At 56.0% G+C, this 17,930-nt stretch overlaps 1 protein-coding gene and 2 long non-coding RNA genes across 4 annotated transcripts; 1 reads left to right on the top strand and 2 right to left on the bottom strand.

Moving 5' to 3' along the window:
• The first annotated feature begins 162 nt into the window (after positions 1–162).
• Positions 163–8,411, top strand: MPST (mercaptopyruvate sulfurtransferase). 2 transcript variants are annotated; one of them, XM_039246080.1, is made up of 3 exons: positions 163–223; positions 3,649–4,270; positions 7,859–8,411. In XM_039246080.1, the coding sequence occupies exons 2-3, from the start codon at positions 3,676–3,678 to the stop codon at positions 8,155–8,157; spliced, it is 894 nt and encodes a 297-aa protein (XP_039102011.1). In that variant the 5' UTR covers positions 163–223; positions 3,649–3,675; the 3' UTR covers positions 8,158–8,411. The 2 variants fall into 2 exon arrangements, with proteins under 2 accessions (XP_039102011.1, XP_039102010.1); XM_039246079.1 differs by lacking the exon at positions 163–223 and adding an exon at positions 230–320.
• On the bottom strand, positions 1,992–8,139 carry LOC120241147. Its single transcript, XR_005530844.1, has 3 exons — positions 8,050–8,139; positions 6,967–7,066; positions 1,992–2,072 (listed from the first exon to the last, which is right to left on the bottom strand). It is a non-coding gene; the product is annotated as an uncharacterized LOC120241147 (long non-coding RNA).
• On the bottom strand, positions 8,283–17,696 carry LOC120241146. Its single transcript, XR_005530843.1, has 3 exons — positions 17,295–17,696; positions 9,168–9,385; positions 8,283–8,370 (listed from the first exon to the last, which is right to left on the bottom strand). It is a non-coding gene; the product is annotated as an uncharacterized LOC120241146 (long non-coding RNA).
• Between the last annotated feature and the right edge of the window lie 234 nt (positions 17,697–17,930).

The raw sequence follows: 17,930 nt of genomic DNA, 5'->3' as shown, positions 1-17,930 counted from the left end.
CAGCCCCGCCGCGCCCGCCCCCCGCCGACCCCGCGGCGCGCGGCGCCACTCGGACCCCGGGGACCCACCAGGGGAGGCGCGGGGGGCGCGGGGGCGGCGCGGGGCGGGGCGCGGCGGCACGGGTGTCCCCCTGGCGCGGAGAGTGGAAGGCGCGGGCAGCCGCGGCTCAGAGTGGCCGCGGCGGTGGGCTGTGCCGGAGTCTCCTCCCTTTGGCCGGCCTCAGGTTGGTGGCGGGAGGAGGGGACGACTTCGGGCGCGGGGAGGGGGCGCTCTGCTGTGGGGCCATGACCGAGCCCGGAAGCCCGGAGCCCGAGACCCGGGTAACTGCTGCGGCATCGCGCTTGCCTTTCTTTAGGGGGAGGTCGATCCTTGGGGTGCGCGGCGCGGGGCTCTCCCGTGGGGCCTTAGCGGAGTAGGGGTCTAGGTGGGAAGACGCGCGCCTGGGTTCGCCCTAAGGATGGCTGGGCGCCGCAGCTCGGGGCGGCGAGCAGGGTGACGTCCGAGTGAGTGGCGGGTGGTGGGAGGGGGAGGGGGTGTCACTTGGCGCCACATAGAGCGTAAGAGAGAGGGAAGAGGACCAAAAAAGCGCCACAGAGAGGCCAGGGAGACAAGGCCAGTGACCCAGAGGCTCCAGAAGAAACTGGCAAAGAACTTGCTGGAGCAAAACGAAACTAACATTGGCCAAGGCCTGCTTGCCGAGGCACTTTGCTCCTCGGGCCTTACTGACTTCCCACAACAAACCTGCTGAGTAGGCCAGCGACTTTAAATTTAAAGAGCAGAGACAGGCCTAACGAGTGACCCCACGGACACACCAAGCAGTTGAGGCCCATCAGATCTGCCTTGGTTTACCTAGCTCCTCCCCAAAGCCTCATACTTGTAAAAAGAACTGCCTTTGTTTTTCACTAACGGACTTAATTACAAGGCTATCGCATTTAATCGTGAACAATTTTAACAACCCGTCGACATAATTTCTGGAAAATCTAACAATGGGTCGTTGAAGCTGGTGGGTCTCCCCTCTTCCCACTCAGATTTGCATATGTCCATTGACATGTGCCCGGAATGCTTTTTCGCATCTCCCTTTAAAAAACTTTTCATTCTGAAATAATTGTGGTCTCGCGGGAAGTTAGGAAGTTCATACTCCGGACAAGCCATTTACCTCCGGAATCTTCTGAATGTTCGGCTTTGCCCTGAAGGGGCGGAGGGGGTAACCAGGAAGGAACAGGGTCGGGGGAAGGCCTTGAGGAGAGCCGGGCCTGATGGAAATCCCTCTTCCTCCAGGGCCGCCCCAGATGGGGCAGCCCGGGGCTCTTCCCCCCTCCCCCCACAGGGGGTATAGACACTCCCGAGAGGGACTGGAGGCTGTCCTGTGGGTCCTGGAGTCCTTCACTCCCAGAGCACCCCGGGGCGAGCCCGCCAGGACCTGGGTCCCGCCCTTCAGTGACACACAGCCTATTCCCCGGGGACCCTCCCTTGTCTCCTGCGGTCCTTTGTGAGCACTGCCAATCAAGCATGGAGGGTGGGGGCAGGGTGACCTCAGACCACCCAATCCTGAAATTCTTAAGATTCTAGACTTGCAGTCGTTGCTCCAAGGCCACCAGTGGGAATAACTTTTCAGAAATCACTGGGTTTTTATTAAGCCGTCTTTAATGATTATTAAAAGCAGCCATTTGCAATGCATCATGATGGCCCCTCGACAGTCATTACTGTTCATGAATCTCCGCCATAAGAGCTGAAGGTTGGAAGGTGGAAATGGCCAGCGAGCCTACTACGCCCGCCCTCACACAGTGAGTTAAGGAGCAGAGTGATTCGCACCGACTTGAGGCCGGGGCTCTGATTCCCATTCCAGGATTCTGTCTGGTCTCAATGGATCCTGGGGTAGACAACAAGGAGCCCGAAGAAGCAGGGGGCAAGAGCCACTGTCATTCACAGATGGGTTCTTCAAGAGGGGACCCGCGGCCTCCGCCAACGTTATTCAGTTGTGGTATAACCCACGGACACTGAGATCACCCCTTAGCCAAAGCCGCTCCGTCAGCCTTCTTATCCTGAAGGTCAAGCCGCAGTTCCCTGGGCCCCTGAAAAGGTCAAATCAGTTTGCACTTCCTCCTCCTCCAGGAAGACTTCCCACCTCCTCTGCTCCCACCCCAGGCTGACCTAGTGATCCCTCCCTCCGTGCCTGCACTGAACTCCAGACTTTCTTCAACGATGCTGTCCTTTGAGCAAGCCCGTGGCCTGTCTTTACCCCCAGGGCCTGCCAAGGTCAAGAGTTTCTCAGTGTCCAGCACAGGGCCTGGCGCGTGGGTGGAGTGAGATCCTAAGAGCCAGACTGGGATGGGACTGGAAGAGGCTGGGCACAGGGTGTAACACTGTGGACTCATTAGGCCCTGGTCATCACCGACCCGAGGCTGGGGAAGAAGTCCAGCCTCAGGAGCTGAAATCTGGCTTCAGATCCCTGACCACCTGTGAGCAAGGCCAATGCACTTATATCTCTAGTTGCCTCATGGAGAAGTCAGGCATCGTCGCATGCCCACAACTAAAGGCTGCGGTGCTAGGCGTGTGGCCTGGGCCACTAAGCACCTTTTCTCTACCCACCCATTCCCTCTGTGGCAGGAAGGCCTGGTGTGGATGGTAAGGTCGTGCCCTGTTAAAGGGGTACAGGGGTGTGACCTGCAGCTCACCCGCAGTCCCGTGCTCTGGCGGAAGGGGCGCCCTTCCCTAACCTGCACAGAGGCACCTAACGAACTAGAGGCTGTTTGTACAGCTCAACACATTCAGGGCATCCCTGCCCCCCAAGGCTGTGGCGGGACATGTCACGGTTTGTGTCCTCTCAGTGGCTGGCCCTCAGGGGAGTGGAGGTGAGAGGACGTGAGGCACTATCGCTGCGGCTGCTGCTGCTGCCGCCCGAAGGTTCAGAGACCAAGTTCAGGCTCAAGGGGCAAAATCTGACCTTGATGGACCCCCAGGGCATGCACAGCACTTGCTGATGGGAGTCTGGATTCTGGTGTCAGGCCGCCTGGTGTGAAGCCCCGCACGGCCGCTTTAGCTGTTGACCTTGGCCATCTAGTGCACCTCCAGGAACCTCAGTGGCGCCCTCTGTGACACTGAGACTATTACCTACCACCCTTCTGGAGGCTACTTGTTCAACAAATTAATTGAGAGCCTACTGTGTCCTGCGGGGTTTCAGGGTATTGTGAGATTAAATGGGACACAGTAAGGAGTCAGTAAATTCCCGCTACTATTCGCGAGAGGCCGCTTATATAAACGTTTGATGAATAAGTGTAGGAATTCCCCACCTGGGGACCCTGGGGAGGGGTCCTGTGGGGGAGGGGCTGAGACTTTGCCCCCTGCTTGCCCTCCTGTGCTGGCGTCGGGTCCCTCACCCCAGCAAGCAGCGATGAAGGGCCCGCCTGGCCCTCGCCAAGGGGTCAGGGTCATTGCGTTGCTCTTCTCGGTGTAGATGTCCAGGTGGGGGTGGGGAAGAGAGGTCCCGTGAGCCTCGGGCGGTTTTCTGTGTTCTCTGGACTCTGCCCTCCCGGGGCTCCGCCGCCCCTGCGGGCTAGTGCCAGGCCCAGCGGGTGCGGGCGTTTCTCGCGCCCAGGCCGGCCTCCTCCTCCTCCTCGATTCCCTCCTGACAACCTCCCTGTCGCCCAGGCTTGCAGCCCCGGTGCCGCCGCCGCCATGGCCGCCCCGCAGCTCTTCCGCGCGCTGGTGTCGGCGCAGTGGGTGGCCGAGGCGCTGCGGGCCCCGCGCGCGGGGCCGCCGCTGCAGCTGCTCGACGCCTCTTGGTACCTGCCCAAGCTGGGCCGCGACGCGCGCCGTGAGTTCGAGGAGCGCCACATCCCCGGCGCCGCCTTCTTCGACATCGACCAGTGCAGCGACCGCACGTCTCCCTACGACCACATGCTGCCCAGCGCGGCGCACTTCGCCGAGTACGCGGGCCACCTGGGCGTGGGCGCCGACACCCACGTCGTGGTCTACGACGCCAGCGACCAGGGCCTCTACGCCGCGCCGCGCGTCTGGTGGATGTTCCGCGCCTTCGGCCACCGCACCGTGTCGCTGCTCGACGGCGGCTTCCGCCACTGGCTCCGCCTGGGGCTCCCGCTGAGCTCGGGCAAAAGCCGCCCGGCGCCCGCCGAGTTCCGCGCCTCGCTGGACGCCGCCTTCGTCAAGACGTACGAGGACATCAAGGAGAACCTTGAATCCCGCCGTTTCCAGGTGGTGGACGCCCGCGCCGCCGGCCGGTTCCGCGGCACTGAGCCCGAGCCCCGAGACGGTAACAACCACGCGCGAAGGGGCGGGGGGTCACCTGGGGCGCGGGGTCAGGTGCGCGCTGAGCCCTGCCCCGTCCTTGCTTGTAAAGGACGCCGCACGGGGCGGGGTCGTGAGACCTGGTTTCTAGTCGCCTCCTTGGCTTTATTCCTTAGGAGGGGACAAGAATTCTTGCTCCACCTCCACCCGTGCTTGGGGCGCGACTACCCCAACCTCATTGGGAACCCAGGGTCCCTTGTATTAGCTTAGGGTGAGAAGCCAAACGGCCCCACCCCAACTCTGTGGATGTAGGGGGTCTCTGCGGAACCGGAGGGGCGGCAGGAAAAGCCTCCCGAGGTTTGGGGCCTGATGAGGTGTACACACCCCCGCTGTTGATGGAGGCCGACTGGAGGAGGAGGAGGGGTGTGGGGTTGGGGAGCGAATGGAAGACCCCTGCGAGGGGCCAAGGCTTGCAGAGGGCAGGAGAGCAGGGGCGCTAGAGAGATTGAGGGATCCCCTGCCCCAGGCTGGAGAGAAACTGACTAGAGGTGGCTGCTGGCCTGGGTTGGGACAGAGCCTCCCGTCTGGGAGCTGAATTCCCCAGACACGGAGGCTACAGGGAAGCCCGGAATGAGGGAGGCGCTGAGTCCTCCCAAACGGAACAGGTGGGTCAATGGCCACGTTCGCAGGAGCCTTTCAGTGACCCCAGAGACGGGTGCTGTCGTCGCACAGAGGAGGAAATGGACTCTCAGAATGGCTGCCTCGTTCGGGGTCAGGAGGCAGCCCCGCCGGGGTGTGGGGCGGTACATTTAACTGCAGTGTGCAAGCAGTAATTGCCCAGCCTTTTCTCCCTCAGGCTTTTTACCCGGAGGATGCAAGGAACTTCCTACTTCATCTGAGAGTCTGTCCTTGAACGGCATCCCCCCCACCCCCACCCTCACCCCGGCCCCTGAATCAGGGTGGAGCTTCCGTCCTGGGCTTACAGAGAAACTTGACCCCATCCTGTCCTCTCTCTGTTTTTTTTTTGTTTTTTGTTTTGGACGGCCCGAGGGCAAGGGCCATCCGTGCTCCCGGGGCATCCTGAAGACTAAGCCAATAACTGACCCAGAGTCAGTGTCGCAGAGAGACGTGGGGAATCGAGAAGGACCCTGCCACGTGGAACCACACAGAGCAGTGTTGCCATGGGCTCCAACCATAGGACACCACTGAGAGCCACCCATTTTTGCACCTATGTAGGTGGTGATGTCACATGGTTCAACCTAATAAGGACTCCACCTTGAACCTGTTAGGTCCTTCGGCTCAGCCCTTGGGGTAGGAGGTGGGGGCAGTGAGCCACTGGGCGGGTCAGCTCAGCTCATCTCTGAACTGCAGCGTCCGCGTGTGTAAAATAAGCAGAGAGACGGGGCTTAGTAAGGATGCGGTGAGCATCAGATGTCAAATGAGAACAAACGTACAAAGCCCTCAGCCCGGTGTTCGCACACATAGGTGCACTCAGGAAGACTCATGTCATTACCGTGTGCTGCTTCTGTGCTTGCGGCTCTTTACAGAGGTGGTGGATGCTGCCTCACTCCTACTTGCTCGTCTGTAAAATGGGAGATGATGAGATACGCCGAGCAGGCATGCGTAAAGGCTGGATCTAGATCCACAGAGAGCATCACATCGTTGCGGTCATTCGGCGGGGTGGGGGGAAGCCTGCTTAGCTTGGTGGGGTTCAAGGCACAGGCACAGCCCACAACCTGGGTCTGGAGCTTGCTTGCTCTCCTTGCTCCGGTTCGGTCTCTTGGTGATGCCTCTCAGTGAGCCGTTTCTGCACCTCAGTGGGAATGCAGGACGCCTTCCAACCTCACCACAGACGCTGTCTAGGTGCTGAATTCTAGCGATGACTATGGACGTGGGTCAGCAGTTCTCTGTAGGAGGGTCACCCGCTGCAGGGGGAGATTGAGGCCGAAGCCACTAGTTTATAGAGCCTCACCCTAGAGTCTCAATGGCTGAGATTTTTGAATCATAGGCTGTGAGGGTTTATTTTGTTGCAGATCTCAGTCCTTGGCATGAAAATGGGATTATTAGTAACACCTGCCTCGTAGAGGGTGGTGGAGCCCTAATGACCAGGTTTAGGGGACAGCCCTCTTAATGAACAGCTTTCCAGCCTTGCCTGGGTTCTCTGTGCTGTGATCAAAATGATCTTTTGAAAATGGAAGTCTGGTTTCCCCTACGTCTTTTTTTTTTTTATGTTTATTTATTTTTGAGAGAGAGATACACACAGAGAGTGTGAGAGTAGGGGAGGGGCAGAGAGAGTTAGGTTAAAGCCCTACGGCTTTTTTTTTTTTTAATGTTTATTTTTGAGAGAGAGAGACACACAGAGAGTGTGAGAGTAGGGGAGGGGCAGAGAGAGGAGATAAAGAATCTGAAGCAGGTTCCAGGCTCTGAACTGTCAGCACAGAACCCAACACGGGGCTCAAATCCACAAACTGCAAGATCATGACCTGAGCCCAAGTCAGATGCTCAGCTGACTGAGCCACCCAGGCGCCCCAAAGCCCTACCTCTTAATCCAGGTCTGCTGAGGATTTCCTGTGCCTTCTGGTTCCTCTTGAGCCTCGACCTCCCCCATGTCTGGGCTTTGGCCCAATCACCTTTAACGCTTCTAAACACCCCCCTTCCCCAGCCTGGGGTGCCCTCAGCCCCCGCTGCCCAGACCGCTCTAGCTGATAGCACCCTACTCACCCTCAGCGCCTCAGCTTCCCTGCCCTCGCGGCCTGGTGGTTGGCAGCTGTGGCACGTCTCTGACTTGGGCAGATTAGTCTGTGTGCCTCAGTCTCCTCATCTGTGTAAAAGGGAGGATGATCATTTCTGTCCCGTAAAATTTGGAGGAGGATTAAAGGAGAAAATAACAGCTGATGAGCTCCCAACAGGCACAAAGTAAGTGCTCAGTAGCATCCGCTATTATTATTACTGTTAATACCTTTTATAATGTGACCCCATAACGCCCCACAGGATCCTTGTAACACCCATCATACTTGCAGTGGCTCTGTTATTGCCATGGACCCATTGGGTCAATTTCTTTTTTTATAAACATTTTTTTATCGTTATTTTTGAAACAGAGAGAGACAGAGGGAGACACAAAATCTGAAACAGGCTCCAGGCTCTGAGCTGCCAGCACAGAACCCGATGCGGGGCTCGAACCCACGAACCGCGAGATCATGACCTGAGCCAAAGTCAGACACTTAACCGACTGAGCCACCCAGGCGCCCCCCATTGGGTCAATTTCTGTAGGGCAAGTGCAATGACTCCTAGCCAGGCAGAGGGCTTATTTAGCTTTGCAGCCGCAGGGCACATAGATGATCAGGGGGCAGAGTGAGGCTCTGGTGGGGTCTGAGTTTCGGTTCCAATTCCAGCCAGCAATTTGCTGGATGCGGGACCTTGGGCAGTACCGACCCTCAGCGTCTCTGCCTGTAAAATGGGAATGCCTGTACATCGTGCCTGGGTTGCCTGGCTGGCAGAACTACATGAGATGATGCACATAGGGTTTAGTGGCCGTGGGTGCACGGGAGGCTCTCAGTGGGCCATTTGTCCCCCCTGTGTATTTAATTCCCTCCTTCCTGCCCTCCTGCCGCAGGCATCGAACCTGGCCACATCCCCGGCACCGTGAACATCCCCTTCACGGACTTCCTGACCCAGGAGGGCCTGGAGAAAAGCCCCGAGGAGATCCGCCATCTGTTCCAGGACAAGAAGGTGGATTTGTCCCGGCCACTGGTGGCCACGTGTGGCTCGGGCGTCACAGCCTGCCACGTGGCACTGGGTGCCTACCTCTGTGGCAAGCCCGACGTGGCCATCTACGACGGCTCCTGGGTGGAGTGGTACATGCGCGCCCAGCCAGAGGAAGTCATCTCCGAGGGCCGGGGGAAGACCCACTGAGCCTGGGCAGGACGCAGGAGGCAGCGGCCAGCCTGGTTGTTCCGACTCTGCCTTGACCAAGAAGCGTGTTTCTTCCGACAAGTCAGGGGGCGCATAGGGTGACATCCCGCTGGCTTGTGCGCTCCCGATGGAGGCAGGAGAGAAGAGGGGGGGGCACAGAGGAAGACAGCTGCCCCACATGCCGAGCTGGGGTCCTGCCTCCCTTCTGTTTTCCTGTCGAGGAAATAAAACAGCAAAGTGCTAAATCCTTCTAACTGTGAGGCTGCCTGGTTTTCCTCAGGAGCCTGTGATTCCAGAACGCCCAGCAGAGGGAGCTCGGTGGAGCCTGAGGGCCGTGGGGACCCTGTCCCTGCCTTCTGAGCCGGGCTGGAGCCCCAGAGCCCTTCCATTCCTGTGACCAGAAAGCCCCCAAGCAAACCATTCTCCACCCCCATACATCTGGAGCTCTCCCTTCTGGCGTCTGGACTATTTAAGGTGAATCTTGCTGTGATGTGTCTGGAGCCTGACATAAAAGACCATCCAGGTCAACAGCACATCTCGTCTCAAAACAGAGATGGGTGGGTCCATCCAAACCCATAGGAGGCCGTACACACTGAGGAGGCCTGGCCCAGCCCAGCCAGGACATTCTAGAAGAGGGCTGAGCTCAGCCAGATCGGAATTCAGCCACTCTGGGATCCCACACTTGGAGGGTAGCATCTGGAACTACGAGGGGTTGGTGAACCCGGGGGGGGGGTATCCTTTCTACTCAAGGAAAACCTCTGCTTCCCCCTACCACCACCCCCCTCCCCGGACCTCCTCAGGCCCAAGGGTAGAGGCTGTGTCTTCCTCCCTCTGTATTGTCCTTTGTCAGAAATGGAAATGGTGTCTCAGAAGGCTCCAGATGGCCCCTGCCCGCAGTCCGGTGACCCCTCCCCCCAATCTCCAAGCCCCCGAGGAACCCCTCAGTAGTAGAGGGGTGACATCAGCTGGGGAAAACCCTAGAACGAAACCAGAAGGGGGCAGTGACTTACCCAAGGTCACACGATGCACTTAGAACAGAGCGGGGCGAGACCCAGATTTCCCGACTCCGAATTTACTCTTTGTACCTGCGACCTCCCCCATCACCTTTCCTCTGACGCTGAGTTGCCTCCCAAGTCCACGGGCACCAGGGAGCCAGCAGCCTGGCATCCGGGTTTTCTGAAGGAGCGCTCTCAATTAAGTCCCAACCTCTCTGAGTCTCTTTCCTCACCTGTAAAACGGAAGGAAGGCACACCTCAGAGAAGGCTCTCAGGCAAAGATTTCGTCATTGCAGAGTCCAATTTTTCTAGCTCCGGTTTCTGCAACCTCAGTGCTCCTGACGTTTGGGCGGGATAATTCTTCGTTGAGGAGGCTGCCCTGCGCAATGTAGGATGCGTGGCAGCGTCTCTGGTCCCTAGCCAGTAGTTAGGACCCGCTGTGACAACCAGCAAAAGTCTCCAGACTGGACTGAGTATCCCTGGGGGACAAAAGTCACCCTCGGTTGAGAACCGCTGCTTTGGGAGCAAATAAGACTTGGCCTCAGCAGTGTAGACAAGGATTCCAACAGGGAGGGGGTCATAGTTTCCCCATCATGATCCCCTTCCCCTGAGGCTGAGTTTAGCCGCTCAGAAAACTCCTTCCTTTTATACTTCCTTCTTATGCTTTGAAACCTCATTTTCTATCCTGGAAATAAATGCCTCTTTACTTCCGGGGTTGGTCTACAAATGCATTTGAGTTCTGATCTGGCTCCTGTCTCAGCTACCCCATACAAGGCTGCCTGACCTCGGACACTGCTGAGCCTCTCAGGCCTCAGTTTCTTCATCTCTAAAAGGGGAGTAATCATACTTTCCTTGAGCGAACTGGTTAGCTTGGCACAGAGTAAATGTGAGGCGTTCCTGTTATTTTTTTATTTTTATTATTAATTTTTTAAATTTATTTTGAGAGAGAGAGAGAACAGGGGAGGGGCAGAGAGAGATGGAGACAGGGACTCCCCCAAGCAGGCTTCACACTGTCAGTGCAAAGCCCAACTTGGGGCTCAAACTCACCCACCGTAAGATCACGACCTGAGCCAAAATCAAGAGTAGGACGCTTAACATACCCAGATGCCCTCATTATTTAAAAAAAATTTTTTTTACGTTTATTTTTTTTTAAATGTTTTATTTATTTCTAGGAGAGAGAGAGAGAGAGACAGCGTGAGCAGGGGAGGGTCAGAGAGAGGGAGTCACAGACTGAAACAGGCTCCAGGCTCTGAGCTGGCTGTCAGCACAGAGCCCGACCGTGGGGCTCGAACCCACGAACCGCGAGATCATGACCTGAAGTGAGCCACCCAGGTGTCCCGCCCCGTTATATTTTTTTAAAGGACTTTTACTTATGCAGCCTGTTGAGTGCCTTCTGTACTTCCGGTGTTCAGGGCGGAGGGGACAATGAATATGAGAATTCTGTTCCTGCCCAGGTAAAGCTTCCCAGCCAGGGAGTAAAACTGGCCCGTGCTAGTATTTCCAAGGAAGGGAGTACTGTGAAGTGATGACTGAGTCATTTTATAAGTGAGAAAAACAAGACGGGAGAGGTTCAGGTATCTGCCCAAGGGCACACAGCTAGTCTGAGAGGAGCCTACCTGGAGTTAGAAATTGCAAGATAGGGGCGCCTGGGTGGCTTAGTCGGTTAAGCGTCTGACTTTCGCTTAGGTCATGATCTCGCGGTTCATGGGTTCAAGCCCCGCGTCGGGCTCTGTGCTGACTGCCAGCTCAGAGCCTGGAGCCTGTTTCAGAGTCTGTGACTCCCTCTCTCTCTGACCCTCCCCTGCTCACGCTGTCTCTCTCTCTCTCTCTCTCTCCTAGAAATAAATAAAACATTTAAAAAAATTACATTAAAAAAAAAAAGAAATTGCAAGATAGGAGCCCTTCCAGTGGGTCTTGCCTTTGGTGGTTTTCCAGGTTTCAGGATTAAGGGAGAATGGGGTGTAACTCGGCGTTTGGAGGCACCAGTGACAAGCTCAGGGAAAACGGCCACACATGTCCCAGCACCACAGGGAGAAGCTCTGAGCTTCATGCAAGGTTCTGAGCAAGGGATTCAGCTAGGCTCCCCTTCCTCCTCCCAGCAAGGAACCCAGGCTGATCCGAGCTGAGGCTTTTCCTCCTGGGAAGGTCCCAGATGGGTCTGAACAGGCTCAGAGAACTGCCCTGGGGCGGGAGAAAGGAAACTGAGCTTTGTCTTTCAGGGATTGGGGTGGGGGGGGGAGGGCCGGGCTCAGTTTACCTTTGAGGAGTTGGCCCGGCTCCGCCCTCTGCCTCTTCCAAGTCTGAACTCCCAGAATAATTAACCACTCACCGCAGGGTCCCGGCCTCTGCCAGAGCCCAGCCTACCCACCGTCTGTGGTCCAGGCAGGAACTCACCACCCTGAACAACAAGGATGATGAAATTTTTTGTGCACTTGGCAAATATTTGCCGAACACGCCTCCTGTGTCAGGGACAGTTGGAAGTTTCCCAGCTTTGTCTAACCAGCTGCATGGGAACGCGCTCTCTCCTCGGCCCGTTGCCGCGAGGGATCAGGGCCCGAAGCCCCCACCCCACACTCAGCGGACTGAATAATGAACCAAGGCGCTGATTTGGTCCTGGGGCTGTGGAATCACAGCTGCGCGAGGCCCCAGGAAGGTCTGTCTTCCAGATCCTTCTGGCCGGTGGGGCTCCCGTCCTCTAGTCTGAGAAATGGGAGCGAATTCTAGATGTGATGTCAGGTAAGGTAAAGTTCAAAAAAATATCAGGTGTCACTCCCACTGGAATAACCCAGCTATACGAGCACGAGGGAGCGTTATTCTTAACTCACTGGGAATGAGTCATTCAGGGGGAGATGAAATTTTTAGGTTACTGAAGCTTTATAATAATTTTAAGCACCGAAAGCCTGAACGGATTCACCTGCTGGAAGAGGAACATGGTTACTGGGGGCGTATGGACACTCGGGGGTTTTACCAGTGTATTGCACACCGATCCTCTTGGGGGCTCTTTGCCCCTAAACTAAACGGCCCCAACTGCTGTGACTCTCTGGATCCTTGCAAGTCTGAATTATTCTTGCTGTTCTTCCCGGTTACTGCCATGTTCTTGAGTCTTGCCCTGCTCCTAAGTGGGCCCGCGCTCTCTGGATAATGGATACGCCATTCCAGGGGCTTAACCCACTTTGCTGAACCGGTCGCTCTGAAATCTGGGCCTCTAGCAGCTTGCTGGACCCAGATCCCTACTTATTGCAGATCCCTGTGTCCACTGTCTCTGGTACCCTAACCCTGCTCCCCTGTCTAATATGCAAGCCACCACCCGGGGGTCGCCTGTGCTCAGACCTGGCAGGGAGTCTCCAGATTCCACCTTCCATAGCCACGGCCGGTCAGCACCCAGACCTGTGGATCTCCACCCCTATTCTCACCACCTTGGACGCCCTCCCACCCTGCGCCGGAGACACATAGATGCAGCCTGTCCCATCCGTTGAGTCCGGCACACATTTTCAAGACCAGCCTTGAAAACGTTGGGGGGCCATGGGTGGAGGCTAAACACAGACCCTGAGAGAAGGAACTGGCCCAGTGGGGAGGGGAAGGCAAAGAGACAGCCCACGACAGGAGTAGTGAGGAGTATCTGAGAGACGAGACGGAACTCAGAACCAGAGAGGGTGGAGGAGGCAGGTGGCTCTGGGTCTGAGCGGCACCTTCGCGTGGGGCTGGCAGCAGCCCCTTCGTGAATTCCCTGGATCGTCTTCCGGGTCGCTGTAGGGATCGGGGTTCAAAGCACAGCCTCCCAAGGCCCCCGGACCTCCCGCTCCCTGGCCGTGAATGTGACTTCAGATGCCTCATCTGATGTGGGGTAATCCAGGCCCCGCCTCGTGGGATCAGACACAGGCAATGAACTGGGAACAAAGCCCCCACACAGTAAGCACCACAGAGATGCGTTGTTACTAACATTATGTCCTGCCCCTCACTCCTGCCTCCCTGTGGCCGCCTGTACACCCTCGACGGCGCCTGTCTTCCTGATGGTTCTCCTGGCCCTAGTGCGGTGACTGACATGCACAGGTTTCCATGAACGTTTGACATACACATGCGCACCCTGAGGGGCTGAGACAGACCCTAATAACCCCTCCTGTTTATCCAGCACCTTCCTTGCCAGCGAGGACGCTACGTGTTTTTGTTTTCATTTAATCCACAACCCTGAGAACTAGCATTCTTCTCTCCCATTTTACAGGGAAGCCACGTCAGGGCTTAGAGAGGGCAAAGGAAGGTTAGGGCGAGGATCAGAATCCTGGAGGGAATGGGTACAGAGCCCTAAGAATTAGCTGGAAGAATGAGCCGCGCTGCAGAATGTGTGGCCCAGGACGAGGCAGGAGGGGCCCACAGGAGTCCCCAGGCCAGGTGGGTATCAGGGAGGCTTCCTGGGGCTGGTGGTGGGGATTTATTGCCCCACTGAGGCTGGCCGTGTCTGCTTTTTCCTCTTGCTACCTTCCCCTGCCAGCCTCCACTTCCTCACACAGGCTTTCCCCATTTCTGAACCATGAAAGGTTTGAAAATCAGTTACAAGCCTGTCAAGAGAGCAAGTCAAGTAAACAGGCCTGAGTGGGAGCCCAAGGGCTCTTTCATGGGTGAAAGGGACGGACTTTGATACTTGTGTAACCCACGGGGTAAATCACGCAAAGGGAGAACCTCACCCCAGGAGGGGTATGTTTCTGATGCTGCCCTGTTGGCTTTAAAATAAAGAAAGCAAGAAAGCAGGTAAGTAATGAGTTTTGTTCACTTGGGCTTCTTTCTTTCCCTGGGGTGCCAGGGAGCACCCCTTTCTCTCCTCTCCAAGAGGGCTGGGGTGCAAAGTGGTAGGTAAGCGCTCCCTCTCACCTGTGGAGAGTGGCTTAGGGTAGGAGTTCAGTTCCAAACCCAGCTCTTCCGGACAGACTGGGGCTACAAATGCAGTGCCTGTGGCTTCACACGATTCCGGGAGAGGTACGTGCACGATGTGATGGGCAGGGACAGGCAGAAACAGCTAGAGATCGCTGTGGCCAGGCAAGAGCTCCTGGCCATCAAGAGCTGCTCTGGGCACCTCTGGGAGCAGAGCTGGAGATGTCCCCTGGGGAGGTATGTGGCCTCTGGCTTGCCCTCCCTCCCTCCCCGCTGGCTCCTCGTTCCCCTGGCCTTGAGCAACTTCTGGCTGCCTGGTTGCCCTTCATGGGCCTGGTACTCATGTCTGGCCTCCGCCATCTTGACTTGGTTCTTGGTCTGACTCGCTGTGGGGTTGCTCTGGTGGCTTCTATCTGACAATAGAATACCAGTAAGAAATGTAGAAGAGGGGCGCTTGGGTGGCTCGGTGGGTTAAGGGTCCGACTTCAGCTCAGGTCATGATCTCGTGGTTCGTGAGTTCGAGCCCCACGTAGGGCTCTGTGCTGACAGCTCAGAGCCTGCAGCCTGTTCCGATTCTGTGTCTCCAGCTCTCTCTCTGCCCCTCCCCTGCTCGTACTGTTTCTCTCTCAAAAATAAATAAAACATCAAAACAAATTTTTTTTAACATATAGAAGAAATGATGGCATTCAGAAAAAAATCACAATTTGGAAATCGTCATAGTACTAATTATAGCAAGAATCACCAAAAAGGGGGCCTGGGTGGCTTAGTCATTTAAGCGTCCAACTCTTGATTTTGGCTCAGGTCATGATCTTGAGTTTGAGGCTTGCATATCGAGCTCTGGGCTGACACAGAGAGCCTGGTGGGATTCTCTCTCTCTCTCCTTCTCCCTCTCTTTCTGCCCCTCCCCTGCTTGCTTGTGCTCTCCCTCTCTCTCTCGAAATAAATAAATAAACTTAAAAAAAAAAGAATCATAATGTTAAAATTAATAATGAGATAAATGTGTTGGCTGGAAAACAGGATATTACTATCGCCTCAGTGTATCTCCCCACAAGACACCGATGAATTCAAAGTGCGAGAGAGGGACCCGTACAGGTCAGCGACCTGACTGACACCAACTTATGTGATGGGTTCACCTAATTGGCCATGGGGTAAACTGACACGTGTACCTCGTGATAGGGGGCCCTGAGCGCACAGCATCGCTGCTCTGATGTTCCTGCCAAAAGTGCACACCGTGAGTGTAATCATGAGGAAACTCAGACAAACCCAAACTGAGGGCATCTTACGAAATACACAGCCTACACTCCTCAAAAGTGGGAGGCAGAGAAAGACCAAGGAACTATTTCCCATCAGAAGCCTAAAGAGCCATGCAAATGGAAAGAAAAGCTTTCTGGATGGGATCCTAAAGTACTTAACATCCCCCTCCACTCTTTTGCTATAAAGGACATTAGCAGGAGAAACAGAGGTTTGCAGAGAGCTGTAGATTAATGTAGATCTGTAGTTGATGGTATTGTATCAATGCTCATTTCCTGACTCGGGCCATTGCACCGTGGTTATATAAAATAACGTCCTCATTTGTAGATTGCCCTGAAGAGTTTGAGAGGGAAAGGCCATCAGCTCTCTGACTTACTCTCAAATGGTTCAGAAGAAAAAGAAAAAAAAAAAAAAAAAACAAGACAGAGGATGGAAGAGCAAATGTAGTAAAAAGAAAAAAACATGTTAGCATTTGGTGCATCTGAGTGAAGCCTCCGCCAGAACTGCTGGTATTATTTTTGCGACTCTTCTCAAAGCCTGAAATTGCTTCAAAATAAAATGCTATTTTTTCAACGCAGGCTCTTCTGATCTAGTTCCAGCCAGAGCTGCCAAAGGCACCCACATTCTGAAACAAGGTGCTAGACCTTCTAAAGCAGCGCTTTCAGCCCAGGTGGTTAGGAACTAGTGTTAGAAGCTTCGGGAGACCGTGCCTCCCACCTACAGTGGAGAGAGATGCCACCAGAAGCAGCTGGAAAGGTGGTGGGGAGGTCTCTCTACAGGCGGCTGTTGGGGTGCTGTGGCACTTTTTTTCTCCTGCCCCGTGGGGGGTGGTGCTCCCTTCCCTGAAGTCTGAGTAAGCCTGGTGGGTGTGCCCTGGATTGGCAGGGGGGTGGGGGGCGGGGTGCCGGCGGTGCTCAGAGGCTGGGCAGGACCCAAGCTTGGGAAAGTCCTGAGGCGGGATGCGGAGCTGGCTGGCCGGTCCGTGGAGGAATCGGATGTACAGAGTGAACCCTGTCGATGCCAAGCCTTAGCTTCTGGGGGGCCACAGCCGAGGACCTGGGTTAGGAGTGGTGACTTGTCCAGCAGGGACTTTATGCAGGGCTGGGGCACAAGAGGAGTGAGCACCGGGATCCAGTGGGGGGGGGGGGGCGTCCTTGAGTAGGGTGTCCCAGAGGAGGCCCTGCCCTTGAAGGAAAGCACAGTGTGAGCCTCCCCTAGCAATGTGGGCTCCAAAGAACCCTTCAAACAATCCTTCAGGGAAAAAAAACTAGCCAGCTTGGGCCATCGCTCGGGCCAGAGCAGAGCCACACGGGAGGACATGACACCAGGCAAGGAAGACCTCCCCTTTCTTTTCCCCTCCTCACTCCTCACCAGGCATGGAGGAGCAGAGGAGAGCGGGGTGGAGGAGCAGGGAAATCTGCGGGCGCACAGAACACTCTCAGGGGTCCCCCTCCGTACAATGGCAATTACCATCGCATCTCCCTGTTGGGTTGAGATTAAGAGATAATGCATGAAAGTGCTTGGCGCAGACGTGGGCCCATGGAAGGGCTCATCAGTGTCCCCCGGTTGGCGGAGGTAAGGGTCCAAGGGAGACAGGGGGATGGGCAGTAGCTTCTTGGTTGCGTGTGAGTCTTAATTCAAAACGTGAAAGCAAATCAGCAGGAGTCAGAGGGGGTTGCATGCGAGAGAGATCCCTGGAGAAGGCCGGGAAGACTGAGCCCACCCACTGACAGGGCCCCGGTTCCAGGGAACTGAGCTGACCAGAGACCCAACCGGAGCAGAGGACCCCGTGGGCCGGGGGGTTAGGGGCGCGCCGCCGGTGGAGGCCGGGTGGGGCGCCCCCTGCCGCCGGCGCCTCGGGCCAGGTCCAGACCCGCCGGCTGAAGAAGCCAGAGCCCTGGCTGAGGACCCCGGGGAGGCGAGGGGTCGGGACGGGAGGGGGCGGGAGGGCAGCGTCCCCGCCAGGCCCAGCGGGACTTCTGTGCCAACCGGGGAGAAAGGCGCCCCTTCCTCCGCACGCTCGACTACCTTTCCGCGGTGCGAACGGCGTCCCCCGGAGCCTGCAGAAATTCCGGGCGCGCTCTGTGAGCTCTTCCTGGCGAAGGTCTGCGGCTCCTGGATTTCAGAAACACTACCTTTCAGCGGTCCGGTCGGCTTGGTGAATGCTGCGGATCAGAGGAAGTTCTAGGTAAAATCATCGAGGCATACTTGTTCTCTGATAAATATTCAAGTCTACGGACCAGTGGTGCCGACTCTCTGAGCCCCATCTGTAAAATGGGCACAAGAATACTGATGTAGGCTGGAGTGATACTTCTAGTCCTAGGAGGGCGCGTTGTAAGTGGTCAATTATAATAGCTAGCCTTTGCTGCATGAAATAGTGCTAAGTAGTAGTGTAAAAACTCCCTTGGGCCAAAAAGTGAGGGGCTTGCAAATGAGGAAATACCAGCCATTGTTTGATCTCAAACTCTATTCCGGTAAAAGGTCAGGGGTTGAGCAACCCGGCTTCTCCTGGCTCCAGCAAGTCCCTGAGATGTAAATCTTTAGTGAACATTGTGATTAGAACCGTCAAACATATTCTTCAAGCAACTGGTAAGCAACCCCCACCTCTAACCGCAAAGTTCTCGCTTCTGTACACCGGCTTCGCTCCTCTCCCTATATAAACCC

Source organism: Hyaena hyaena, unplaced genomic scaffold (genome assembly GCF_003009895.1).
Source record: "Hyaena hyaena isolate Hyena2069 unplaced genomic scaffold, ASM300989v1 scaffold_280, whole genome shotgun sequence".
NCBI classification, from domain to species: domain Eukaryota; kingdom Metazoa; phylum Chordata; class Mammalia; order Carnivora; family Hyaenidae; genus Hyaena; species Hyaena hyaena.
This window is presented reverse-complemented; position numbering and strand designations above follow the sequence as displayed.